At 42.2% G+C, this 27,458-nt stretch overlaps 1 protein-coding gene across 1 annotated transcript in view; it reads left to right on the forward strand.

Annotated features, from left to right (window-relative positions):
* The first annotated feature begins 2,769 nt into the window (after positions 1-2,769).
* The window catches only part of NAB1 (NGFI-A binding protein 1), a 31,162-nt gene continuing 6,473 nt past the window's right edge, over positions 2,770-27,458 (forward strand). The window contains exons 1-5 of the mRNA XM_038422171.1: positions 2,770-2,986; positions 10,163-10,996; positions 16,392-16,525; positions 18,079-18,130; positions 26,536-26,646. Of these exons, the coding sequence (XP_038278099.1) occupies positions 2,849-2,986; positions 10,163-10,996; positions 16,392-16,525; positions 18,079-18,130; positions 26,536-26,646 (1,269 nt within the window). The 5' untranslated portion in view covers positions 2,770-2,848. The remainder of the gene's footprint in view (positions 2,987-10,162; positions 10,997-16,391; positions 16,526-18,078; positions 18,131-26,535; positions 26,647-27,458) is intronic.

Below are 27,458 nucleotides of genomic sequence, written 5' to 3' on the forward strand. Positions count from 1 at the left end.
TATTTAAATGTGGTTATCGAAGGGTTAGCACATGACTCAGCCTCCTAGCAGGCAAGCACATATGCAAACGAACAAGTATGAATTTTAGTAGCATACTGATAATTTTAAGGCAATGGAAAATGCTCTCTAAAAAGAAAAAGAGCTAAGTTTCTCCTATTTAAAAAAAATATGTAGTCTAAAATTTGCAAGAAAGGAATTTGTATTTGAGGTGAGCACCTAACACTAATTAAACCTGTTTTATTACATTTCCAGATTTTCCCTGTTTTGTTTTTTCATTCTTTACACTTTGTCCTTTTTCCCCTCTTACACACTAAGCAGGATTTAAATTGTTTCAGATTCTCAAATTATCCTTTAATCAATTGCTTGGTCTTGCTTTTTGAATATTGGCTAAATATTGTGTACTATATAGCTTTCCCTCAGTTTACCTGGTCTGAGGATATTTTGTGTTTTAAAAATCCATAAAATTAAAATGAACTTCTAATGAAGCAGTAATGGAGGAGAACAAAATTAGAATTGTAATTCAGTCAAGCCTAGAATCACACAATTGGTGAGCCAGGACACAATGCCTCATCTTGATATTGACCAAAAATAAATCCTTTTTTTTTTGTTTTAGGTTTTTTGGTCAAGTTTTCACAGAAAAGAAACATCTACTAAAAGGGGAATCAATTCACCATATTCTAATCAAACCGCTACACAAAGAGGCTAGAAACTATTCCCTGAAATAGCACTGCCGCTGTCATCATTAGATGGCATTATTAAAATCAAGGAGACAGTAAGAAATACCCTTGCTGGAAGATTTTGGTACACAAAAAAAGGGGAGTTTGTATTATTCTGTACACAGCTCACTATTTTTTCTGGTTCCATTGGGATTATTATTTTGATTCATTGCACGGTTAATATATGCAACAATTTATAAACATTTATTTAGAAACATTAATTTATAGTTTGGGTCATGACTACATTTATCAGTACTTCAAGGAAACTTTACCTAAATTACCAGTTTGATTCTTGACCCCACCCAGTAAGTCTATGTAAATAACAGACTGCATTCCCACTAAAGAGCTAATAAGAAATGGAAAGAACAATGTCATATAAAGCATAATTTTAAGATTATTAACATATTATTTAATTAAATCTACAAATACTTCCTTTACTTTTATAAAAGTTTCACTTTTTATTACTTGTTTGACTGATTACGAGTTTAGAATAAATGTTTGTATATTACAGTCATTGACATGTAAGAGGAGAAAGAGGACACAGTGGTTTACTGTTCACTTGCTTTCAGATCTAGACAAAGGAATTATAGCTAAATATGAGAACATACTGGGTCTCAGTTGGCTCAAGAGGGGGAGTTTTTCCCTTTTAGGTCCCCACTTTGAATGCAGCTCATGTTGGGAAGTGGCTGAAAATTGTTAGCATTTGAAGGCCTGTGTATAAGTGGTCTGGTTCTTAGTAAGCCACCATCACAACTGTCAATCATCAATGATAACAGAGTTATAATAATCTGCATCTTTGTTGGCAGTCTCAGATAAGAGGGCAGGAACGGGAGGGCCAAGACAAATGAATTGGTTTTTCATCCCTAGATGTGGTTCTTCTGGGTTAGTGTTGAGGATTGACGTAGGAAAGCCTTTAACTACGTTAGGGATACAGAATTTCATTCCCCAAAGACTATCACATTGGCACTTCTCCTCAGCACACTATTTTCACTTAGAAGCATTTGCACTTGACTCCTGATTTTCAACCACGCACCTGCACACAGACCGTTTTTCAATTCTGCTACTATCAATTCCACCTCTGCATCTTCCATCGCTGCCACTTTCACACTGGCTAAATTTACAACAGCCCAGTTCAGCGGCAGGACCCTTCCCCCTGCCTCTGTTAGCTTGGGGGAGGAAGATCCAGGGAGGAGACCCAACCTGCCCCACAGGGAATTTTAAGAAGGGCCCAGAATAACGTCCGTTTTCAGCGACCTGCCTCGCCCTTGGGTGAGAAGGATTCACCAAGAAAACGAACGTGAAAGAACAGGAGGACTTGTGGCACCTTAGAGACTAACACATTTATTAGAGCGTGAGCTACAGCTCACTTCATCGGATGCATTTTCTTTTTGCGAATACAGACTAAGACGGCTGCTGCTCTGAAACGTGAAAGAGGCAAAGGCACCTGGACGCTAAGCAGGACAGAGCTGCTGTCTCTAGGGCAGAACCCCCTGAATTCTGGGCTATCGCAGCGGCGCTGTGGAAGTTTCTGGCGGAGGTAAAGGGGAAACCTGCGGCGGCTGACAGAGGAGAGCAGGGACTAAAGACGAGTCTTCACGAGCCGCAGGGCGGCTTTGAAGAGGATCCCAGCAAAGCGGCCCGGAAAAGCCGGTTACCTCCCTCTACGGTCACAGGCCGGGCCGCCCGCGGATCAGGGCTGAGGGGGACGCCGAGAGCTTCAGGGGACGGGACCGTCAGCGCCCGGAGGCTCTCTCCGCTCGGGCCCCCAGGGCCGTGCGCCTCAGCGGGGCGCCCTGAGGGGCTGCACCCGGGCCGCGGGGCGGGCTCCTGTCACCGCCAGCAGAGGTTTCCTTGCGGGGGTCGGGGCAGCTGCGCAGGACGGAACTCCCCGCCTGAAGCAGCTCCGCTTCTCCCGCCCCTCCGGGCCCGCCCCCGCCAGGATCTGCGTCACGCGGCCGCGCGTGGGAGGGCGCCGGAGCGCGGCGCGGGGAGCAAGAGCGGAATCTCCCCATGTGACCGCGCGGGAGGGGGCGGCGGGGGCGGGGGCGGGAGCGGGAGGCGGCTCCCTCCGTCCCGCCCTCCTTGCGCGCGCGCCCGCCGGCCGAGCCCCGGCTCGCCCACCCGCCCCATCCATGGGAGAGGAGGCGTCTGGGCCGGCAGCGCGCAGGCAGGGGGGGTCCTTGGCGGTAACTTCGGGGCTGAGTCTGCAGCGGCGGGGCAGGACGGAGGAAACCCCCCGGCCGCCGGCGGCAGCCGCCGCCTCCTGCGAAGTACGTATGTCCCCTCCTGCGCGGCGAGTGGGCATGGAGGCGGCGAGTGCCCCGCCTGCTGCAAAACTTGGGACCCGCTGCAAAGTCTGGCCGGGGGGTGCGGGTGCCGGCAGCCCGGCGCAGAGCGTGTGCTAACCCCCCTGCGTTACCCTGCTGCGGACGGTGCATCGCCTAGACGTGTACCTGCCTTTGGGTAAAGCGTGTGTAGCGTGCCCGCGCAGGAGTGCGGCTCCTCTTGCAAAGTGTGCTTTATCTTCTGGAAAGCGTGTGAGGACGGACGCTTGCGTGCATGTCTTTATAAATATATGCTACAGCAAAGGGGCTGTGTTAGCTATGGCAAGGGAAGTGAAAAGTTGCTGTTCAGCCTTGCTTAGGTGCTCGGATGCTGCTGCGGATGAGGGGCTGTGTACTGTAGTTGTAGATACGTTAAGGAGGGGGTGGGAGGGGGAAGAGAAGGATAAAATGGACTGTAAAAAAGAAAAAAAAAAATGCTGCTTCTCTGCCCTGTGGGGTGTTTTCGTTGCTGCTGCTGAGGAGTTTATTCCTGCTGCTGCAGATTGCCGGAAGGAGAGGGCGGATTCGTGTGTGTGTGTGTGTGTGTGTGTGTGTGGGTGATTCCCAGAGAAATCCAGTGCAAAAGGGATAAGGGAGTAGGCGGAAAGTACAGAAACATCCTTGCATTGTCTCTTCCTTCGGAGTTGGGGGAGGGGGTGCAATCCCAACTGTACCAGTTAGGGCAGTGCATGTGAGGTTGTGGGCTCGGTGCCCCAGAGTAGTAGAAGGATTTCGCAATTGCACAAATTGTTAATAATTCTACTTCATAAAAAGCATTGTAAATGTTAATTTACTGCTTCGTTAGTTTTGTCTCGATTGGGTTTGTTGTATCTCATTGCTAAAAGAAACACTAAAAATCTCTCTAGGCATTTTGTCTTCAAAATAATCTGATCTGTAGAAACACAGTTTAGGAAAAAATAAGTGCAATTCTTTTGTGCTTGGGTGTCTGTTTTACTTCATATCCAGTACATACACCCACATATGCAGTAATAGTGCATGCTTGTGTATGCACATCATTAATAGAAAATCAAAACCACCTTAATAAATGGACTTACAAACGTCATGTGCCTTTGTAGGGGGTCTCCCAAAACCTAGGTGAAACTGTTAGGTTTCTGATTCTAGGTGTCTTGTTTCTTCCAAATTCAGGGATTGTAAAGAGATTTTTTTTAATACAAATTTAAATGTAATATTGAAAAAAAAATTCTGGTATCTGGTTTTGTTTTTCCTTTCAAGCCAATTCTGTTATGATCCAAGTTGCACCTTAGTTGTGTGAAAGAGTGGACATCTGATCTGTGAATTTGGTTGTAACTAATATCTTGGCAGCCGTAAACAAAACTTGATAATTACCTTGGCATAGCAAGGTTAACTAAAAATGGAGTATCTGTAGCGAATATTTTGTGGTTGGTAAATAAATATTTAGGTTCAGTGATATCATTTTTCCAGTACCTGGTTGTCTTTCGGTTTCAAAATATTTATCATGTAGATACACATCTTGTTGTATATGACTATGAAATTTATATTTAATAGACTACACTTGAGAATCACCTTAGAATTTTTTTTTTATTTTGGTACAATAATCTTGTCTACCTCTTACCACTTTTTAAATCTGGCTACTGCAACTTGTTTCCATAGTTAAGTTTCTTAGAAAGACTACAAAAATATAATGAATAAGCATAGCAGCTAACTCTCAAACCTGAATTTAGTTAGTCTTCAGATAATTTTCAAAACACCACGCGTGATCAGAATATATTATGGAATAATCACTTTTTTATATGCAGGACTTACTTATGGATACTGTTGTAATAACTTGAGCCCAGCTACCATAGTAAGAAGGATTGTGACTTAGGAACCTGACTAGAATACATCCTGTGACATGCTCTGCATAGCAGACCCTTGTGCCCATGTGAAGCTTTATTGATGTCAGTGGAGCTCCACCTGTGCAGAGCAGCTTGCGGGATCAGAGCACTGGTACCTTATTTTTGTCTCCTTTTAGAGAGACTTAAGCAGTTTAGATTATATTTGAAATCTAAAAGATGCAGTGAAGATTCACTGTAATCATTAACTCTTATTGAACCTCCCAACATATGCACACAGTGGTTCATTGAAGATTGGCACTGACATCCAACTCGTAGCACCTAATTTTCAATGCGTGTGAGCTGAGAATGTGGCGTAGCAGTGGTGGGGAAATCAGTAAATTAGCACGGTCTGCTCAAACACTTGAAAAGATTTTTCAAATTTGGACCTGCTAACCTTACCAGTTTCCTTCTAAACACACTCTTAGGTGTAATCCTTTTGTTCCATTTCAGGACAGAATGACCTTGATGTCACAGTTCAAAATTCTTCAAAAATACAAGCTGGTAACAAAAACAAAATTGCTTGTCTTACGTTGCAATGATGCAGAAATACTGTAGTGCTAACATGCTTTGGCTGTAATAAATTTAACCTTAAAGGTGGTTTTTTTTTTTTAAAAAAAAAAAAAAAAAGCTAGATGTTTCACTTTTTTTGTTTTGCCAACTCCTATTTTAATTAGTGACAGCTTAATTGAAATACTATCTCTCCTAAACAAACACTTCTACTAAAAACACTGTTAAAATTGCTCAGCTGCAACAACACAACCTTAAAAAAGCTGGGAAATCACTTGCAGCTCACAACCCTGAGTTCTCTGCATTACCTCCCCACATCCATCACGTACAGCTAGTATGCCTCCTCCCTCTACCTCCACACAAAAGGTACATCCTCTACTCCTACCAGCTGGAATTGCTAGAAATGGTTGCTTTCTGATTGTTCAGGATGTTGGGGTGGCATTGAAGTAAATGATTGTGTAGCGTAGACGTCTGATACATTTGTGTGTTAGTGGAGGGAATTGCTTGTAATAAAGCTTTAGCATTCTGGGAAGTTATTGTTGAAAGTCTGTAATAATGCTGTGTTTTGTTTTTTCAGTATTTAATATTTGTGGTCAGAGTTAAGATGACGTGGTGTTCAGAGGGAGAACACACACGGTGGGTGGGGAATGGGAGTGAGGAGATGTCACAAGAAGAATGCATGGCTGTGGGTTGCAAAGGATGGGTGAAGATTTAACTAGTGGCTGTATTGTTGGTATATGCAACCTTAAATGTATTTTAAAGTGTTCTTGTTTTGGGGAATTTCCTAGGTTGGGTGTTTTGTATGTTTAAAAAAGTCTGCATCAGTGTTATTTGTACATATTCACATGAATCGTTAATTTGGATTCTTCTCATTGTGTCCCCCACCCTGCTCTCTGTTCTGGCTTTCTATACATTTCTTCCCCATATGCCCTCTGTAGAGTCCCATGGTCCTCCATGCCCAGTCTGGGTTGCTCTTTAATTATACACACACACCTGCTCCCCTAATGCTCTTCCCTGCCTCTTCCCCCACAGTGAATTGACAGGAAGAATGTGGCTTGAAGCTGGCATGGAAGGGTTAGCAAGGATAGAGGACGGGGGAGGAGGAAACCATGGTCCCCACGGGCTCTGTGGAGAGATCTTCACGTTCCCCAGCTGTAATGCTAGTGTGTGGGTAGTTCACGTCTCCTTCTCACACCATAACAGAGGGCAGAGACTTGCAATTGGAAGTGTCTGACAGACAGAGCTATTGGCTGCCTCCTGCAGTGTCGGCTTTTTCTGGACACATTCCTGTGTGTAGCCAGAGGAGAGTATGAATCTACCAGACCCAAGCCAGCCATCGCACCGGGACTAGAGATTGGGAGGCTGAGATCTTCCAAGAAGGGTATGAGGAAGGGCACATATATAGACCCCAATCCTCCTTTGGTAAAATCTCCAACTCTTTCCCCTCGGGGGAGCATAAATTAGGTTCCTGGATAGGTGTGCATAGAGGTCTCGCTATTGCATTTCTTTATATAGTTGCTTCTCATGGTCTCCTCAGCACTGCTGCTTGCTGTACCAGGAAGCTATGGCAGCAATGCTGAAGTACTGACGATATGTCTCGTCTTGACATGCTGCCTCAAGTTCCCTGGCATGGCAAGCAGCAAAGCCATGAGGAGCCCTGGATGGATGTACTGACGCCTTGACAGTGCTGCCTGACTCCTTCAGCACACAAGGCAACAATACATCTGGGAGTCCAGTCTGTGAGCTTAGATCTAGTATGGGCTCGGACAGAGACTCCAGTTCCCTGAACAGCATTCCTCACAATCCTCCTTCCTGTAACTTTCCTTTCTGCTCAAGCACCATCTCTTTCCCTCATGCTCCTCCTGACCAGCCTGCCTACCCCCAGGCTTTAGTGTGTGGGGGCTGAACGGAGCTGGTAAGTTAGGGAGGCAGGCAGCATCAGAAAACGGCAGAGTTTGACCGCATAAGGTTATACTTGAGCAAGGGGAATGACAGTTTCTGTTTAATTTTAAAAGTCCAGAGGTGCCCCGTGTCTTAGATATTAGTGTGTGTGAAATTGAACTAGAAGAACCCAGTTAAATGTGAGGGGGGGAAAGAGGGCAATGTCTCAAAAAGGAGCATTTGTAAATGTCTCCTCTGCAAATGTTAGTAACTATCTTATTTAAAAAATTATATAGAAAATTCACTCATCCTCTGAAGAGTTGCAATGGTAAATCTGAAGACTAAATTCAGTTTTTAAAGTGCAAGACAGAGGGATTTTAGTCTCGCTCTAAATGCGGGAATCCAGCACAGCCAGTACTGTGGACTCATTACTGATGCCTTCATAGTATATATGAATAGTTTTATCTGTCATGAGCAGATGCGTTGGTTAGAACCTCTGGGTAAGGGCTGCTGGGCTGCAGCCATTCTTCCAGCCTATAGACTGGAAAGGCAGCTCCATACCTTGCCTAGGGCTTACGGGCTGGATGTAGTTCCACGGCTGCTTTCCCAAAAATTTGAATGAAGTCCATTTAGTGTATTGTCATTCTGTTAATGAGAGTTCATAAATTGTTGAATTATGTAGCTTTTAATGAAATATGTCAAATGCATAACTTTTCTTGTGAGGATGATGGTGATCTGTATTGGTATCTGCAGTAAGTTGAACTATTTTGCAGCAATATTCAATGTTTATAAATCTATACAATTTCATATTGCATTTCATAGGTTATACTTTGTCTAACTAGTTGTGACACTTAAGGTCGCTGCTCAAAACAAAACCGTTAATGCTATCAATTGTGATTCAGACACACCAGTGGACAAAATTTAATACTACTTGTGCAATTCCTTTTCTTACCTGAATGTTCACATACATCCTGTCACTACCATATCTAGTTTGTGAAGTTTATATAGCTCTCTTAATTTTCACTTTCATCGGTAGTATTTAATCAAATCAAAGCTTTTTTAATAGGCATCTAAAAACTAAACCTTTGTTACCAAAAGTTCAGCTCTAACATTATTAGTTCCTGCAATTTTCTTGGGATGTTTAAGGGCTGTTAATGATGGCAAAAGATCATATAAATGTAAAAATAATTTTTGCTTAATTTTTTACTAGCAATGTCCCTGCACACGCACAGTTATCCATTCTGGTATTAGTGTTTTTGAAAGCTATAGCACTGAGCAGTAATTTGTAGAATGCATCACATTTTGTCAAATTTTCCTTGTAGGCTTCTAATCTGTCCATTTTACAGAGTTGAGTCAGAAGAGATCAGGAAGAATATTAGCTGTCCTGTTTCATGTTGTAGTCCCAGTACTTCTATAGCAGACTATAAATTATGCAATCCAGCCTTTCATGACCAATGATTTCGCTTAAAACAATAATACTGGAAGCTACCCCACTGAATCTGTAAAACTAACCTTTGAGTTGATATTTATAATTTAAAAAAAGTAGAAATTTGCTGGTTATCAGCAGTAATATTCACAGGATTTATGGGTAGCAAGGGGCTTTGATGCCTTTTTCCCTATATTGAGATGAATACAAATATTCTGTCTGCAGATATGAAAGTAGACCACTTCTTCCATGGAGCGTGGACTGCAGCACTGTGCTCTAGGTGGGGCTGCACATTGGGACTATTCAGAATGCAGTAGCCCTCTTACTGAGTGGGGCTTCATGTCAAGGGTATGAACATCAATCAGTATAATATACATGGGCTGCCTATTAGGTTCCAGGCAGAGTTCAAGATGTGGATTTAAGCTGTAAAAACTCTGAATTCTTCAGTACTTTGCTAACTGAGAGAGAGACCATCAGTCAGTCTCTCTCTCTCCATCCCTTTGTGTGATATTGCCAAAATTGAGATGAGAAGAGGCAGGCACTAGGTCCCCCTCTGTTTGAAAATGGGAGGATCTTCACAAGATGTCTGAGGAACTCTTGATACTTCACACCTTCCCATCACAGTCCACCAGAGCACAGATTTGTTAGGTTTTACAAGATGCCTGAAAGGTTATTTTTCCAGCTCTAATCCTGGCATTTGGGGACAGGATGAGTCCAGGGGTAAGAGAAGTCAGAGATGGGGGGGGGCTGTTTCCTTTATTGTGTCTGCAAGTATTATGTTACCATTGAAGTAGTCTGTTATATTTTGAATTGAAATAGTCGCAGAGAGCTCCACTAAGCAGCAGCAAAAGAAATATGGTGGTGTATTCTTAGGAACAAATCTGAAGGGGGAAACTGAAAATAAGCTAAGTCCATCCTTGAGTTACCTTTTTTCCTTCACAGCTTCATTGAGATTTCAGCATGGGATCCATTGAGCTTTATTCAGAAATGTTTCAACCGTGGACTTTTGTCCCTAAAAATGGAAGTTCCTTATCCAATAGCATGGCTATTAGTCAAAGGGGAAAATGCAGCACCTTTCTTTGGAGCTGTAAAAGATCTTATAATGAGGAAAAATACCCTCTCCTCTGAGTTAATAACCCAAAGTCTGTGCAGTGTCGTAGCTGTGTTGGTCTTAGGATATTAGAGACACAAGGTGAGTGAGATATTATCTTGTTACACCAACTTCTGTTGGTGAGAGGGGCAAGCTTTCGAGCTTATACAGAGCTCTTCTTTGCCCAGACCTGAAGAAGAACTCTGTGTAAGCTTGAAAGCTTCTCTCTCACCAACAGAAGTTGGTCCAATAAAAGCTATTACCTCACCCACCTTGTCTGTCTAACATCCTAGGTCTAGGAATATGAGTAAGATTTTATAGTTTAAAAACTATTTTGTTGTTAACGTTCTTCCTCTTTGCAGGTTTTATCATCTGTGATGGCGTCCGCTTTACCCAGAACCCTTGGGGAGTTGCAACTCTATCGAATATTACAAAAAGCAAATCTCTTATTCTACTTTGATGCCTTCATTCAGCAGGGAGGTGATGATGTGCAACAGCTATGTGAAGCAGGTGAAGAGGAATTCTTGGAGATAATGGCTCTTGTAGGCATGGCTAGCAAGCCTCTTCATGTCCGAAGACTGCAAAAGGCTTTGAGGGACTGGGTCACGAACCCTGGTCTTTTTAATCAGCCTCTCACTTCCTTACCAGTCAGTAGCATTCCAATCTATAAATTACCAGAAGGGTCCCCTGCTTGGCTGGGAATATCCTGCCCTAGTTATGAAAGGAATAGTAATAGCAGGGAGCCTCACTTGAAGATTCCAAAATGTGCTGCCACCACATGCGTACAAAGTGTGGGTGCGGGCAAATCTGATGTGGTAGGAAACTTATCGCTTCAGAGCAGCAATGAACCAAGACTCTGGCAAGGTCACCACACTACAGAGAGCGAACACAGCCTTTCCCCTGCTGACCTTGGCTCTCCAGCTTCACCAAAGGAAAACACTGAGACCCTAGATGCTGCGGCTGCTCTGTCAGTTGCTGAATGCGTGGAACGCATGGTTCCCTCCCTGCCCAAAAGTGACTTGAATGAAGTAAAGGAGTTACTGAAAACGAACAAGAAGCTGGCAAAGATGATTGGTCACATCTTTGAGATGAGTGATGAGGACCCTCGCAAAGAGGAAGAGATTAGAAAATACAGTGCAATATATGGCAGATTTGACTCAAAAAGAAAGGATGGCAAACATCTCACACTCCACGAGGTAAAAATAACTCGGTCTGGAATGAGCTTTCCCTGTTACCATCCCCCTTTTTAAATGGTAGGATGCAGTTTTCTTATGGACACTTGTTTCACTTCCTATTATATAATGAGAAGAGTGTGTCTGTGCAAGTCAGCACTGCCATGGAGTTATGGGATGAAATAGGAAACCTTTCCTGTGTTTGTATGTGTTTGCATTAGTGATTTAAAATGCACATCTTCTGAGTTCTAAGTCTCTGTGAAATAGATGACCTGAACAAAAAGAAATGAACAGATCAATCCTTTAAACAGCAAATCATTATTATACAAAGGCTTTTAAACTCTGGGCCTCTCTCCAGACTAGTCCTGCCTTTCTGTACCTCTTTCCACTTTTAGAGAGTAAGCAAGTCTCCTCTGTATATATTTGAAACTGCTTGTTTCAGATGACCTTGTTACCTGACTTGATTAATACAGCTCAACTGCCTTCCACCCTGCTCTGTGCCTCGTTGTGTAGTGGTGTAAGGCAGAGGGAATTCTGAAGACAAGGGCCCACAGGACCTAGTTATTATCTGGATTGGGTTCGAGATTAGTTGTAAAACCTTTACATTTCCTTGGGCACAGTACAAGTAATCTGGGGTGATTACCTGGGCTGTAAAAAGTATGTGTTGATGTCATCTGTAGGGGTGGAGGATAGCCCCAGTGCAGAGTAGGCTCTGACCTGAGGGCTTATCCTTGGACGCCTGAAGAATGGCAGAGTTGCTTACATATCTTGCTTTAAACATACACACACGTACTTTTTCATTCTAGCCTTCTTTCTTGAAGCTAGTAACTGTATATGTTGTAATGCAGTAGGGTTGTCTCTGTTGGGAATTGGTGTTTTAGTGCTGAAGTAGGATACTACAGAAGAATAAACATAAACTACAGCAGCGCCAGATAGGTGTTGATATAATGAATGCTGCATCACCACTTGTCAGTTAAGTGATTGCAACATTTCAATCTGATCTGAGATTTGTCATTAGGTGTACTTCCCAAAAGGAAGGGTTATCATCACATTACAGGCGTGTCAAAGAAGCTTACTGGTTTTACACTTGTTTTCATTTCTGTAACTTAAAATGACAATTTAAAAATAAGTTTTTGTAGGTGTGTCATCCATAATGTAAACTTAGACCCTCTTGGTGTTTTTGAAAAAACACCAAGCTCAGTTAAAATACTTATTTACTTTTAAGATGCAATTGCACATACCCAGTAATTACGTCTCATAGGAATTTTTACTACATTTTGAGGATACATTTTTGATGGAACTTGTGGCGATTTGGCCATGTGACTAACACACTCATTTAGCAGTGCAATTCCTACTTGTGCACTATGTTGAAAATGCGTAGCTCAGTGTTATGAGGTCATCCAACATACCGATGCAAATCCTGTCCTGTTACTCCGTGACTGCAGGCCAAGTGTAGTCTCAGTGCACAGGCGATGGAGGCAGAATTTGAAGAGTCCTTGCCAGGCATGTGCAATCCCTGCCGGCTCTGGGAGATCTATGTACATTGCTGCACAGTCAGGATTTGGGGCGGGGTGGATCCTCAGTGATCCTTCATTCTCTTCCCTCTCATAGAATAGAGGCATGCACGGTTTGCAGCCTCTACTCTAGCCTTCTGTCTGGAGTAGCAGCTGCAGAGAGGCGCTGAAGCTTGGGGAGCTTCTTCCTGTGGAGAATTTCCCAGCATCCCCCAGCTGAGTTTCTTGGGTTGAATGTTGCAGAAATGATTTGTTCCTTACTGAACATTAAGTTGTCTTGTTAGTGCATGGCTCTGAAGGAGCTGCTACAATGAATGATGCAGTTGCATGTTGACACTACAAGCTAAACAGAATGTTGAAGAATTGTGGAAGAGGCAGGATTCACTCCTTTCTGCTAATATATAATAATAGGGAGACCAGGTGGGTAAGGTGCAATATCTTTTATTGGACCAACTTCTGTTGGTCAGAGAGAGAAGCTTACACAGAGCTCCTCTTCAGACCTCCCATTCGTTACCATGTCAGGTGCACATAAATACCCCAACTGTCAAAAGCGCTGAGCAGTCAGTAGAAGCCAGAGAGAGGTGTGGGTGCTAGGAATTCTATAAAAACTAGGCTTATTCTGGGTTTTTGTCATGAGTATCAGCAAAGGAAAAAAGAAAAAAACTAAAACCATCATTGACTTAATGTTAAGGTCTGACATAAAACCCTCAGAACAAGGAAGTTCTGAGTTAATATTAAAACGGTGTCTTTAATCTATCCCATTGTCTTAGTATTGCACAGGTTTCCAAATATGGGGCGTTCTTACACTGTGAGACGGAGGCACAATGGATTGGATTAAAGGAAGATTGTTTCAGCCATACCCTTGAACTTGGTGACTCCTAGGTGTTTGATTCATCTCCGTTTTACAAATATAACTTTGGGGTATTTAATATTTTGGTGTTTGTATGACTACATGTAAAACAAGAAAATCATGGAGTGAAAAAAACACAGGAATAGCAAACATGAGTAATAAATGTGGTCTTACTTTACTTAGGTTATTTACTTTTGTTGACTTAAAGGAGCTGGGGGAGAGACTTTGTATTTAATTTTCTCTGTGTCTGTGTGTGGCAGGAAAATCATCTAACTCTGTTGATGGAAATGTATACTTAATTGTGATTGTTGCTAGAATCCCTGCTTTTTACAATTAGGATTCCCAGGAAGGGATTCTCATTTTGTGGCGCACAGCACTGAATTTTTCTACCTGCTAGCTACAGTCTGCTGCCGATTAAAAAGGAAGAAGCCATGACATGTACTTCTGGCTCAGTAAGGCTGGGTTTGCAGTGATCATGGGAAAATGGCTAAGAGAAGAAAGAAAAACAAACTCTCCTCCCCCTCCCAAACAAAAAAAACCTCCACCAAATAATTGGCTATCCTTGAGTATTATGATAGAGCGCTTGCCAGGCGAAAACAAAAATGTTTGCAATCTTTTTTTATTATTGTAACCTTCTAAGACTATATCCAGTTACGAAGTAATGCAAATTGTTATGCAAGTGTACAGTATGAATATCATACTGATGCTGAAGTAGCAAGCATTGTGTGTGAAGAATGGTCCTCAAAGGATATCTAAAACATAGTAAATGAAAAGTAATATACAGAGATTAACACTTGAATACCAGCTCTTTTATATGAGTGTTGTATTCATAAATCTCTTGCCATTGCATTTATTTGTTTTGCTGTATTCTTTCTGTAAAAGAATATATAGGGTATTTTTGTTTTTTGTTTTTTTTAAAAACACCCCTTGAGTTTTCTGGTCTGCTAGGTAACTGTCTTACTCATGATTTTAATACAGTCTGTGTTAACAATATACCTCATTATAAAATGGGTCTAATCCTGTCACTTTAGTGTATCTGACTTCAGTAAGCGGTTTGGTCTTTCAGTGACTGTAGGATCAAACAATACATGTAGTTCATCTATTAAATATATGTAGTGCAATAGCTGCTAGGCCAGAACGCCTTTCCTGGGTCTTGAGGTCTATATTGTAAATAGTGTAGTTTAGTGTAAATTCACACTGAGTACATGAAATATGCTTAAGAAATGTCATTATGAACAGTATTTACTTCTGAGGTCTGCTAGACCTGACAGTCTCAGGAATACCCCTTTATCTCAGCTTCTTAATATTCTTTAAATCCATAAAACAGGCCACGTCACAGACTCTAATTGAATTGAAGATAATTTTTAAGTTATATTTCCAGAGAACTTCCAACTCAAGCCAATAAACTTGTCTGATGAATAAAAAGTTTGCATGACAAGTTTCATCCTTTAAGGCAAATTTTTTTAAAGGTCTGCTTACAAAGGGGATCTTCATAAGAGATGTGGGGATGGTTTCCCAGATACCAAGGTATAAAGCACTGTTGCGGGTGAGTGGGGGACAAGTTGTTCATTGTTTTTGCCAATGCTTCAGTGTAATTGCAAGCCTACTGTCCTGCTCCCAGACTCTTCCACCTCTGTGCTGCTGCAGGAAGCTGCTAAGTATTGTGCTGATGAGTATGTGGCCAGCCATGTCCCTGTGCAGTGAACTGCAATTGGTCTGTTGCCCTTAGAACTCTGTACTCCCACAAGGGTATGTATGGCAATTGGAGAACAGCAGAACTTGATTCATAAGGAACATGCTGACTGCATTTGAAAAACATATTTGCTGCGGGTATCCAGTAACCTGATTAATAGATATCTGAGGCCTAGGGAGAATGCTCCAGTGAGAAGCCCATCACCCTAAAAATCCAGCTCTTGGAAAACAGAGGGGTGGTGAGACTTCTAATAGATGTTGTTCCTGGACCTTTCTTGGAGGATACATCTGTCATATCAGCCTTTGGCTGGTATTCCTCTGATAAATACAAAGTGCTCCTCACCCTCTTGGCTGCTGTGACAGGAGGGAGGATCTACTACTTCTCCAGTGTCTGTGTTTTGAGTTGTCCGCCTCCATTAGTATCTTCAGTGTGTCTCTTTGCTGCTGCTGATAGGTTTCTCAAATAGCAACATCATGAAACTGTTATAGTTCTTAACAGTTTCACCACTCCCTACAGCAGTGGTTCTAAACCGTGGCCCATGAGCAGCTTGTGGCCCAGTCAGCACACAGCGGCGGTCCATGTGACATCCTCAGGGTCAGACAGGTAGTATTGGATGTGGACCAGATAACACATTGTGGGCCTCATATGTGGACCAAAATGGTAAGTAGGTTGAGAACCACTGCCCTACAGGATTTCATAGCAGAAGTGAAACTGACTTGAGCCTTGTTAATTTCGTTTTGCTGCTTTTTAAAGCTATGGGCAGCCTCAGACACACCAGGACGGTGTCCCTGCAGGCTCAGGAAGACATTACTGCATTGGGTTAGATTTGATTTGCGTTCAGATATAATCTTCATAAGCCTAAGGGTGAGAAACATGCTTTTTTATAAGACAGTTTACGTTCTGCAGAAACTGATGGCTTACATGTCATTCATCAGGGAAATCTTCCTACGCACCACTGTCAAGTAGATTTTTCAAGCCTTGTGCATGTTCTTCTGCACTGGTATTTATAAAAAATAATCTTTGGGAGTCAAGTGCTTTGAACATTAGGAGGTGCTGTTTCATATTGGGGTTTAGTTAACATTGGGGTGAGGAAAAGGTAGCTTATATCAGAGAGTGTTATAATAAACACTTTAAAGAATACTAAATGTATCTACCATATTTATGTCTCTTCATAACTGAGGCAAGTATCTGGGAAAGGATGAGTATTCACAATTTGAGGAAATCCTCTGGATTCAGTATAAAATAAGTAATGTGACTCAGTGCTGAAATCTGTCACCGTTTCATACAATTGGATACTTTTACAAGGGTCAATAAGTTATGTTTTGAGGAAGTCAAGAATATTTTTTTGTGTTTAACTTCCAGCTAACAGTTAATGAAGCAGCCGCTCAGCTGTGTGTAAAAGATAATGCATTGTTAACCAGGAGAGATGAACTCTTTGCGCTGGCTCGGCAGATCTCTCGAGAAGTTACGTACAAGTACACTTACAGGACCACCAAGTAAGCTTTTAATAAACTCAGGGGAACTTTATTTTCAATTAAGTAATCCGTTTAACAGAATTTCTTGTGAATCATTAGAAATCTCTTTTCATTCTTCCACCTCTGCAGCTAGCAAAATGTTTACATTAGGCAGAGGGAGCACATACATATGGAAAATAGAAAACATCAGTAATACTGTGTAACCCATGGAATCTTTCATATTGTTACAATCATTTTTATTGGCAGGTAGCTATTTTAATTCTTTCACCTACCTTTTGGTTCTCCAGATTCAAGAACAGTATATTTCCTTCAATATACCATCTCTAAGAAGCAAGTATTTTAAATTTTGAGTCATTTGTTATTTCAAGGCTAATATAAATCGGCAGGGCTTAAACAACATAGCCAGAGCATGTATGAAAGACAAAGGTAGTTGAGGGTGGTTTATAAACACTTGTTTTAAAAAATAATAATTTGGGACCAAATTTAAATGTACAGTGTCCCTTTTTAAAATAGTTATCATATCAAGCAGTGGAAAACAGGATATGTTTTAATATCAGGTTATTATCTGAATATTATAGAATACATGTATTTTACAAAACACGTCCATAGATATTTTTCAGTATAGCCTATATATTACTATCAAAAGTTGCAAAAAGAAAAGGAGTACTTGTGGCACCTTAGAGACTAACAAATTTATTTTTACTAAAATAAAATTTACTAATAAATTTGTAAGTCTTTAAGGTGCCACAAGTACTCCTTTTCTTTTTGCGAATACAGACTAACACGGCTGCTACTCTGAAACCTATCAAAAGTTGATATCTCTTGGATATTATACATGGTGCTGAAAATATATTTTGTATATGTTTTCAGGAATTTTTTAAGAATATTGTCTAATGCACATGCCTGGCTGCACTAGCATCTTCTCCCATCCTGGGTAACAGAGGCTAAAGGGCATTTTGTCATAAAGATCATGCTGGAACTGTCTGCTTTAAGGTGAAAATCATCTCTGTTCAAAACATGAGCAATAGGCCTATGTACTGCTTTACTGAGGACTTAAGTGGTGCATGGGCCTTGTGCTGCTACTCTGCACAGGGCTGAATTTCACCCTAATTTAGATTAATTTTATTGGGGGGCCTTTTTTAGTCCCACTGCATGATCTTGTCTGGTTTTGCCCTGATTCCATTCCCCTTGTTTTTCCCCAGTAATGCTCTTTCTACCTAACAGCTGATCAGCACAAACAGTAGACTTTTCAGCTCCATCACCTTATCGTGTTGACCAAACTTTCTTGCCCTTACTTGAGTTTCAACTGCTTTCCTGTCTAAGTGCCCAATACTGCAAATCCTTGCTTGCTGAGTACTCCCAATGATTTCCACTGTATCAGTTGGGTGGTTAAGAGTTGCAGGATGGGACCCTAAATTAATGTTTTCCCCACACTAAGTGGGCCATATTCACCCTTGATTTTAATGGTGTTAAATCTAGTGAGTTATAGCAGAGATAAATTTGTCTCCTTATTTTTTATGTAAAGACAGGCTATTTATATTGTTTATCAATACTGTGTGTGGTTTTTCTTCTAGATCTAAATGTGGAGATAGAGATGAACTATCACCGAAGAGAATTAAGCTAGAGGTATGATATTGTGACTCCTACATGCCAAGTTTTACATGCAAAAAAATTGATTTGCCCCTAAGTTAGAGAACCTGTTAAAAGAAATAGTTTAGAGAGCACCTGATATGCTGATGGCTTACAATTTTGTTTAGCAGTATCCATTTTGTTTGTGATAACATTCTTCCTTTTTTGTCCAGGGATCTCTGTGTGGAGGGGGGGAAGATACTAGGTGGATTGGGGAAGAGAGACTGGGGAATTGCACTATTGGGACAGAACTGACATAGATGTATGGCTACCACTGTGTACTGGGCTTGCTGCAGATCCCAAGGGATTTTCAGGTGTTTTCTGCAGTCTCTCTGACTTGGGCCATGAGGTTGGGAGACAAATCCTGTCCACCCCTGAGACACCAGTGTGGGGGAAGCTATCAGAGGTTCCTCGTGGAGATTTCCTTCCATTGAACTCGATAGTCTTGTATGTTTTTATTTTATTTTTCTATGGCTCAGGAAAATTCTTATAAGGCTCTGACATAGTTCTGTAAACTTAGAGAAAATAATTTTTACTTTTAATTAGGAACCCTTGTCACAGTATTAATATTAATTTAGGAAAAATAAACACCGAATAGATGACTCTGATACTTTTTGTATCCTATTTTTAATTTAAAAAAAAAGTTAAATGTATAGAAAGAGCATCGGACTCTGGTTTTCTTTAGATTATGAAAACAGAGGCCAGAATTGTGTCCTCTGATCCCTGTGGAACGTCCAGTCCAAGTATTCTGCTTTCCATGTGTGAGTGGGACTCTTCCCATTGGAAAATGTACTGCAAGTTCTAGGCAATATCTTCCCATCAGCTTTATTTCCTATAGGGCCCAATTGCACTGACGTCAGTAGGCGTCTTTCCATTGACTTCAGTGGGCTTTGGATCAGATCTAAAATGTAGAACTCTTTATTGACTTAATTGAGAGTTTTGCATAGAAATTGATATGGGCCATATGTGCCTATAAATAAATCACCAAAACTGTCAATAAGTGAGAAATTAATTGCAAATGAAAATGTATCTATCAGCACATGTACGCACATGCACATAGAAAGTGTGTACTTACTTGTCTGCATGCATATATCACACACACACACACAAAATATAAAAATTCACATCTACGCACAACTTTAATTAAACGTAAGTTCTTTTGGCAATTCCTTGTTAAGAAGAAATAGTCTCAAGGTCAGACTGAGAGCATATGCAGTACCTTAAATATTACTTAGTATCTTAAGTTTCTGCTGCTGGAAAGTAAATACAGTCCATTTTAAATAGCTCGTTCCATAGATATGCATAAGTATCCAATATGACTGGCTCATCTTTCTTTATGATTTTTTTAACTGATTAGCCTTTTCACTGATGCTTGGGTATCCATCTGATGCAGCTACAATTCTCCTTGTATCATCTACTAAAATAAATAGTATAGCACATTAAGATGTGCTAAGTATGGGTCTGCATTATAATACCACATACCTCCAAGTTGCATGCTGTGTTCATCATGTAACCATAACGTAAGGGTTTGCAATACACTGGAATAGCACTTTTTTCATATTTAATTCCTTCAGTGAGGAATGATATGTCATATATAAACTCTACTATTTCAAAGTAGTGCAAGAATTTACATTTGTTATCTATGCAAAGGCCAGTCTCCTGTGGCAAATACTCAACCAGGTACATTTTTTCCCCTTGAAAATGAGAAGGTTAGTTTGAAAACCAGATATAAATAAAAGCATTTTTAAAATTTAGTCATTTTGCACTCTGGTCATTTTGTTGTGCAATACATGGATTACAGCCCTGGACAGCACTTACAAATACATAATTTGAATTGTGTAAATGTGTGCTCTGAAGGTTTACTCACAGCTCCCATGCCAGTAATTCTGTGTGATTGTGTTTGGATTTGACCTGTCTTGGCTTTTTTGTATTATAAACCCAGAATTTAGAGCTAGGAAAAGCCCTATTAAGTCATCTACTCCATCTCTACACCATCACTACCCTTGGCCAATATTCAGTACGGTGGTTCCCTATAGATATTCTCCAATGTTTTTTGCCCAGTCTAGTTTTAAATGACTCAAGCAGTAGTGCTTCCACTGCTTCTCTTGCTATACTATTCCACATTCTGAGATCTCACCATTAGGAATTTTTTTCTTTTGCTCAGTAGCAGTTAACAATGGTTAAGCAACTGAAATGACAAGCCATGGGTGGGTGATTGATTTTTTTTTTTTTATAGGATTTTTTTTTTTGTGGGGAACCATGGAAACATGGAAAAACATGGTAGATTTAAGATGAGACTTTAGGCCAGGGTGGGCAAACTACGGCCTGGGGACAACATCTGGCCAGGGAGCGGGGTCGGGGGCTTGCCCTGCTTCACACGGCTCCCGGAAGCAGTAGCATGTCCCCCTTCCAGCTCCTACGTGTAGGGGCTTTGCGTGCTGCCCCCGTCCCAAGCGCTGCCCCCACAGCTCCCATTGGCTGGGAACCACGGCCAATGGGAGCTGCAGGGGCAGTCCCTGTGGACAGGGCAGCACGCAGAGCCACCTGGCCGCACCACCACATACGATCTGGAGGGTGAACATGCTGCTGCTTCTGGGAGCTGCTTGAGGTAAGCGCCTCCTGGAACCTGCACCCCTGATCCCCTCCTGCACCCCAGTGCCCTGCCCCAGCCTGGATGCCCCGCCCAGCACAAAGCACCCTCCTGCACCTTCAATCCCTTACCCCCAGCCCCACCCCAGAGCCCACACCCCCAGCCGGAACCCACACCGCAACTCCCAATTTTGTGAGCATTCATGGCCCGCCATACAATTTTAAAATCCAGATGTGGCCCTTGGGCCAAAAAGTTTGCTCACCCCTGCTTTAGCCTGTTGTTTGGGAAGCTGTTGTTTTGGAGAGGAGACTTGCACACCATTGGAGAAAATATTCTCGTATTTACGGAGTAGTGAACCTTCAGGCTTTTTGTTCACTGTTTCAGCACCATAGTTCAGAAGAAATATGTTCACACGCTTTCTACTTATTTTAAAAGACTAGTAGCTCAATCATATGGTATTTTTCCTTGAAGAACTGAATGTCCTCAATCTACAAAATGATGTTTTTCTGAATCTTCCTGTTGCTGCTGTGCGCTGCACAGATGTACCAAAGCAAAACATTGTTTCATTAAAGAGGTCATAATCCCGACTATACAGAGTGACTGACAAAGTGGTGACACGCCCAACTTTACCACCAGTTTTTCTGTAAGTTCGGGAGTTCTTTATTATTGTAGATAGCATTTATGTGGCAGGACAGTTATTTCACTTGTGTTAATGAGTTGTGGCTCTAATTTACATGGCAGGTTATATTAATTTTTCAAAAATATATAATTAGATTGTTTCACTACACATTTCCTTTGCAGGGTTATTTTCTTGGGGAAACATATCTCACTATTGACTTTTTATTTTTTTTGTTAGCAGTATTTTTCTAACAAAAGGTAGAATATGAGGAAATGTAGCAAATATTGCAGAATTCGCTCTCTCCATACTGCATGGAAATATTGTCCATCCATGCTTTTGAAAGGTGTACTGCTGCATCTTCTGTCTCTGATACAGAGAGTGAGGAAGTACAGTGAGTTAGTATTCTGGCTTTTCGCTTGTGGAGACATCAGGCCTGACCTTGGCTTTTCTTTTTAAAAGGTAATTTCACTTATTGCATGAGGAAGGATTGGAACATTGGAGCATGATTTGTCATTGCCTTGCCAATTAGGTAGTCATACCTCTGCAAAGTGCAGTGTGAAAGGCCAATATCCTGATTTAGAAGTGTTTCGGACCTCACGTTGCATGGGTGTAAATGACTGCTTTCTGAAGCAGGCAAAGTGACCTTTTTAAAAAAAAAAAAAAAATCTGGGATTTTGCAGGTTAGGCTTGATGTAGGTGTACCAGCAGGGCTGTGTGGGCAAAGTTACACATTGCCTGCTTCCAGCCACTCTTGCAAATCCTTCCTCTTCATGAGCACTAAATTCACACAAGCATTACAAAGAAACAGAATACGATGAATTACTTCAGATTACCTGTAAGAGCCTTTCTCTTCCTCTGTGTGCCCTTCCCTTTTTGTTGATAGAGTGGGCAGCGAGGCTGTGGGAGTTGAGTGTAGAGAAAAGAGAGATTCTAGGAAAACAGCAGGCTAAAGGAATAGAGGGAGTGAGAAGAACTGGAATTACTTGGGATGGGAGTTGGGAGTGATTAAAAAGAAAGTGCTGTGGCTCTTAAATTTCTTCTGGATAAACCACAGTAGGGAAGAGCAAAGATACAAACAGCATTCCGTTCTCCCACGAAGCAGCCATCTCCTTCTGTGACGAGTATGGCGGGGGGACCCTTATGTTGTCATCTCTGATGAGTCACTGGTAATGCTGCGCAAAGCAATGAGCTGCTGTGGCAGCAATTCAGAAAACAAAACAAGTCACAGGTATATTGTGCAAATGGCATAGAGCGAATGGCTACTCATTCTTCTGGCTTGGCTTTTCACATATAGTATTGACGGCCAGGAGAGGAAAGAAGAGGAGAATTATAAAGTTCTTGCTCTTCCCTGTGCTGGTAATAACAAAGGAATCTTCAAGTGAGTGGCAATGTTAAAACAGAGGCGGGGGAGTGGGAGAGCCTAAGACAGCCAAGTTCAAAAAGCTCAGTGAGAGTAAGAGACGCAGAGAGGGAACATGAGACTAAAGAGGAAGCTCAGAGGAAACATTTGCAGTCAGTGCTGGCTCTGGAGAGAGAAGAGGGAAGGCAGATGCCCACCTACACCATTGCCAGGCAGGTTGAAAAGAGAACCAAGATCAGAGGTGTGGGATTTCTCTTTCTCTCCCGATCAAAAGAACAGAAGCATTAAAATCTGCTGTTCATGTAAGAAAAGTGTTATTGGCGGGGAAAGAAAGTACACATGTGAGATTGAGAACATCTGCTATAAGAAACCACTTTAAAAACAATGCAGCAGCATGGAAGAAACACATGTGCTGTGTGTTGCAGACTCCTAGTACGCAGTAGGGAGGAGGAATGGGGAGAGGCATGCTTAGCTAGCAGTAGGCCATGGACGGATGTCATGCTGAATTGCCTAACTTTCTGCTACCTCTTTCTTAGTCATCCATTCCTATATCATAAGTCTTTGTGAACAAAAGAACAGTGTGGTAGGGGTACATCTCAGGAAAGGTGATTCAGAATCCAATTGCCTATTGAAGAAATGTATGTGAGGATAACACAAAGCAGCAGAAACCAATCGTACTCAGTGGGACTGCTTTTGAAAAACAGACTTCAATTTTACACTGGCATACAAATGCTGGTGTAAATATATTCAAGCATATTGTACGGCACTAAATTACATCATTGGTGCTGTTGTACGTCCATATTCAAAATTTCAGCTACATGTACATATGAATGTAAGGCATTCACAGGCAGAGTTGAGGCCGCCTCTTAAAAAACAAAACAAAACTCCCACCCCACAATAAACTGAGGTCTAAGTGTAAAAGTAGCTAATGTTTTCTAGTGCACTTCCAGCATCTTTCTGTTTCCAGGTGAGGTTTTATGGAGAATTTACACTGTTCTAAAGTGGTAAATACTTATTGGATTGTATTTTTCCGTTGGGGAAATTGGGGTGGAGTAGAGCTGCATAAAACACCCAGGGACTGATTCTCCTCTCAAGGAGCGAGACTAACCTCACTGAAGTGAATGGAGTTGCACTGTGAGGGGGAAGCAGACCTCCTGACAGTATTTAAAGTGACACAGATGTGTCTCACAGTAGCAGCCGTGTTAGTCTGTATTCGCAAAAAGAAAAGGAGTACTTGTGGCACCTTAGAGGCCAACAAATTTATTTGAGCATAAGCTTTCGTGAGCGACAGCTCACTTCATCGGATGCAGTGAACTATAGCTCACGAAAGCTTATGCTCAAATAAATTTTTTGGCCTCTAATGTGCCACAAATACTCCTTTTATTTTTACACTTGTGTCTGATCACTGTTGCGTAGGCCACTGACTGCATAGGCCTCATTGTTCACTAGGTATTTGTCTTTTTTCCCTTTCCTTTATTAGTCAGAGGCAGTGTATCATTCCGCAGTTTTTTCTTCTGGGAATGCTACCTTTCCCTTTCTTAAATTATAAACTCTTTGGGCAAGCACTATTTTCCTGTGTGTGAGTACCAAGCATGCTATAGGCAGAGGTTGGCAACCTTTCAGAAGTGGTGTGCCAAGTCTTCATTTATTCACTTTAATTTAAGATTTCACGTGCCACTAATACATTTTAATGTTTTTTAGAAGGTCTCTCTCTATAAAAGTCTATATAATATATAACTAAACTATTTGTTGTACTGTAAAATAAACAAGGTTTTCAAAATGTTTAAGAAGCTTCATTTAAAATTAAATTAAAATGTTGCTCTTATGCCGCTGGCCCACTGCTGGTCTGGGGTTCCGTTCACCTAGGCCGGCAGCAGGCTGAGCGGGGCCTGCGGCCAGGACCCCAGCCGGAAGGGGCCGGCAGCCAGAACCCCAGACCTGCAGCGGGCTGTGTGGGGCTGGCAGCCAGGACCCCAGACCAGTAGTGGGCTGAGCGGCTCAGCCTGCTGCTGCTCAGGGGTTCCATCCGCCAGCTCCTGCCAGCTGGGATCCCGGCTGCTGGACCTGCTCAGCCCGCTGCCGGTCTGGGGTCCCGGCCCTGCCCACATACAGTGGGTACCTACCTTCTCCCTGGTTCTAGCCCATTCTCTTTCTCTCTCTCTGCACTGAGCCGAGGGTGGTAGTGCACTGAGCACAGGGCTGGGGTGAAGGAGCAGGGGCTGGGTGTGTGTTAGGTGGGTACAAGGCTCAGGGCAGGGGCCTGGGAGGTGTGCGGGGCTGCAGGGCTCAGGGCAGAGGGCTGGATGTGTGTGAGGGAGGCTCAGAGCAGAGGACTTGGGGTGTGGGCTAGGGTGCTCACAGCAGGGGACTGGAGGGGGTATGCCCTGTTTCTCTCTCTCTCTCTCTCACGCACACCCCCGCCCTTCTCCAAGGCCCTGCCCCCGCTTCTTCTCTGCCTCTGCTGGGAGTAGCAGCAGCGAGCACGCTGATCCCGCTCCTCCCCCACCCCCTCTCAAAAGCCATCAACTGATCGTTGGGCAGGGAGGGACGAAGAGGAAGGGCAGGAACCCAGCACACTGTGGGAAGAGGCAGGGGAGCTGGCAGGACCAAGCTTCTGCCCCCTGCCCCTGCGGGAGGGAGCGGGGGGCGGGTGGAGAAGAGTGGGCCGGGCAGGGCAGAGCAGAAAAGGATTTTTAATGGCACGGTGTTGCTGCCCCAGCAGGCAGCAGCATGCCATTAAAAATGGGCTCGCATGCCGTCTTTGACACGCGGGCCATCGGCTGCCGAACCCTGCTATAGGCACTGCCTGTAATCCTCCTAAAAACGTTACTTTGGGACAAGAGGCCTATGATCTCCTAGTTATGAATTTCATTGTTTTTAGATCCTACTTCTTTCTCCAGCCTCCTCCCTTGATTTAGCTCTCTTCCCTGCTGCATTTTCTTGTGAATAATGATGCATCTCCATTGCTTTACATGCGTTTTGCTTGTAAAGCATTAAACTGCATGAATATTTAATCTTGAACCTTGCTACATACAGCAAGCGACTGTAAGGCAACTTGCAATTTTCCCATGCAGAAGAGACTTGGGAGATTTGCAAGTCATAAAAGTTAGAGATGGATAAATAATTTTTGGGGCTTAGCATCCATGCACCTGGCAGAGCAGAACTGTTCCCTGCCGCATACAAAGTCCATGCTACTTTGCTTTTCAGTGGGCAGCTTGCCATGCAGAGAACTTGTAAAGATAAGCCACTACCATTTTACAGTGAGACCAGTGTAGTTTGTGTGTCTTTGCAGCATGTTGAATTTTGTGGTGGTTTTCTAAGTTACTAAATTCTACTACTGTGTATCTAAGATCAGTCTCAAGGTCTTACTCTGCATGTACGGCAAGCCTCATGGATGCTACAGATGCACATGGTCAAAGTTAGAGCAATAATCTGCATTTATAACATTGATTTCTTTAAAAAATCCAAAAAACCCAAGCTGCTAAAAGAAATCCAAAAAGAAAACCACAAAATACTGGGCCTAATTCTGCTCTGTTATACTGGCTTAGCTCCAGAGTAACTCCATTGAAGTCAATGGCATTACTCTGGATTTATACCTGGATGTGTTAGGCGTGGTATAAGCCTCTGATCTGCAAGTGATATGAGCCAGATCGTATTTGCTGCAGTATCTTACACTGCTGAAGCATAGTTTGATTAACTTGTTTCAGGGTCTTAAGTCCCAGTTCAGGTTTTTCACCGGAGTTAAAGAATATTCTCTTTTAAGTCGTATGATACATTGCTTTTTCTTTAAAAGCAAAACAAAATCATATGCCCTGTTTGTTTTTGCTCAACAGGATGGTTTTCCTGATTTCCAGGACACGGTCCAAACGCTTTATCAACACGAGAAAGTACCACTTGCCTTGGCGAAAGGCAAAAGTGAAGATTTGGCAGCTCTTAATTCCCAGGTAAACAAACTACATGAAACTATCAGGTTTCTACTGAGATGCTGTCTAGAATAGTAACAGTTGCTTTCTAGGCTGATTTTTATATAATATTTTGATGACTAAAATCATTACCTCCATTTCTCAAAGATCACCTGGGCTAGCTGAGATAATGTCACTGCTAGTATGGGTTTAACTCTTGGAGCTGTTATGACACTCTATAGTTATATCTTCATTCATTGCAAGGAAGAAAGGATCTCACCTTTTAGGCTTGAGACAAGAGAAGGAATGCACCATCTACTGTTGGGAACGAATGCGATACTGACATTACAGTACGTGCCGCATAGAAGTGAAACCCTTTTAAAAATAAAAGAAATGTTTCTGTTTGTAAAATATTAACAGAACCCCAGGTAGACCATCGATTTAAAATACACTTGAAAGTAAACTGTTAAAAATTTTCTCCCTTTACCCATCTGCCGAGACCTAAGGTCAAGGTTCTGTGTTTCTCCTATAGAATATGATGATCTCTAAAGTGGTGTGAGTAAATATAGAACAGGTTCCTTCCCTGCTCTAAATGTCATCCAGTTTACTGGAGAACCTAGGACGTGGTCTTCTCTTTTACACTGTCAGCTAATTTGTGTTATCTTCTGAGCCCACAGATGTCCGTGGGGGTTGAGGTCACTTCACATTTCCCAAAAGATGCTCAGCCCCTTGCAAGAATCAGCTCTTTCTTTGTCACCATTACTACTTGTCTCTATTAAAACTTATAAAATACCTACAATGAGAAATCAATGAACTTCACAGTTTGCTAGCATCCGTGGATGCTAATTCTACAT

This window comes from Dermochelys coriacea, chromosome 11 (assembly GCF_009764565.3).
Source record: "Dermochelys coriacea isolate rDerCor1 chromosome 11, rDerCor1.pri.v4, whole genome shotgun sequence".
Classification (NCBI taxonomy): Eukaryota; Metazoa; Chordata; order Testudines; family Dermochelyidae; genus Dermochelys; species Dermochelys coriacea.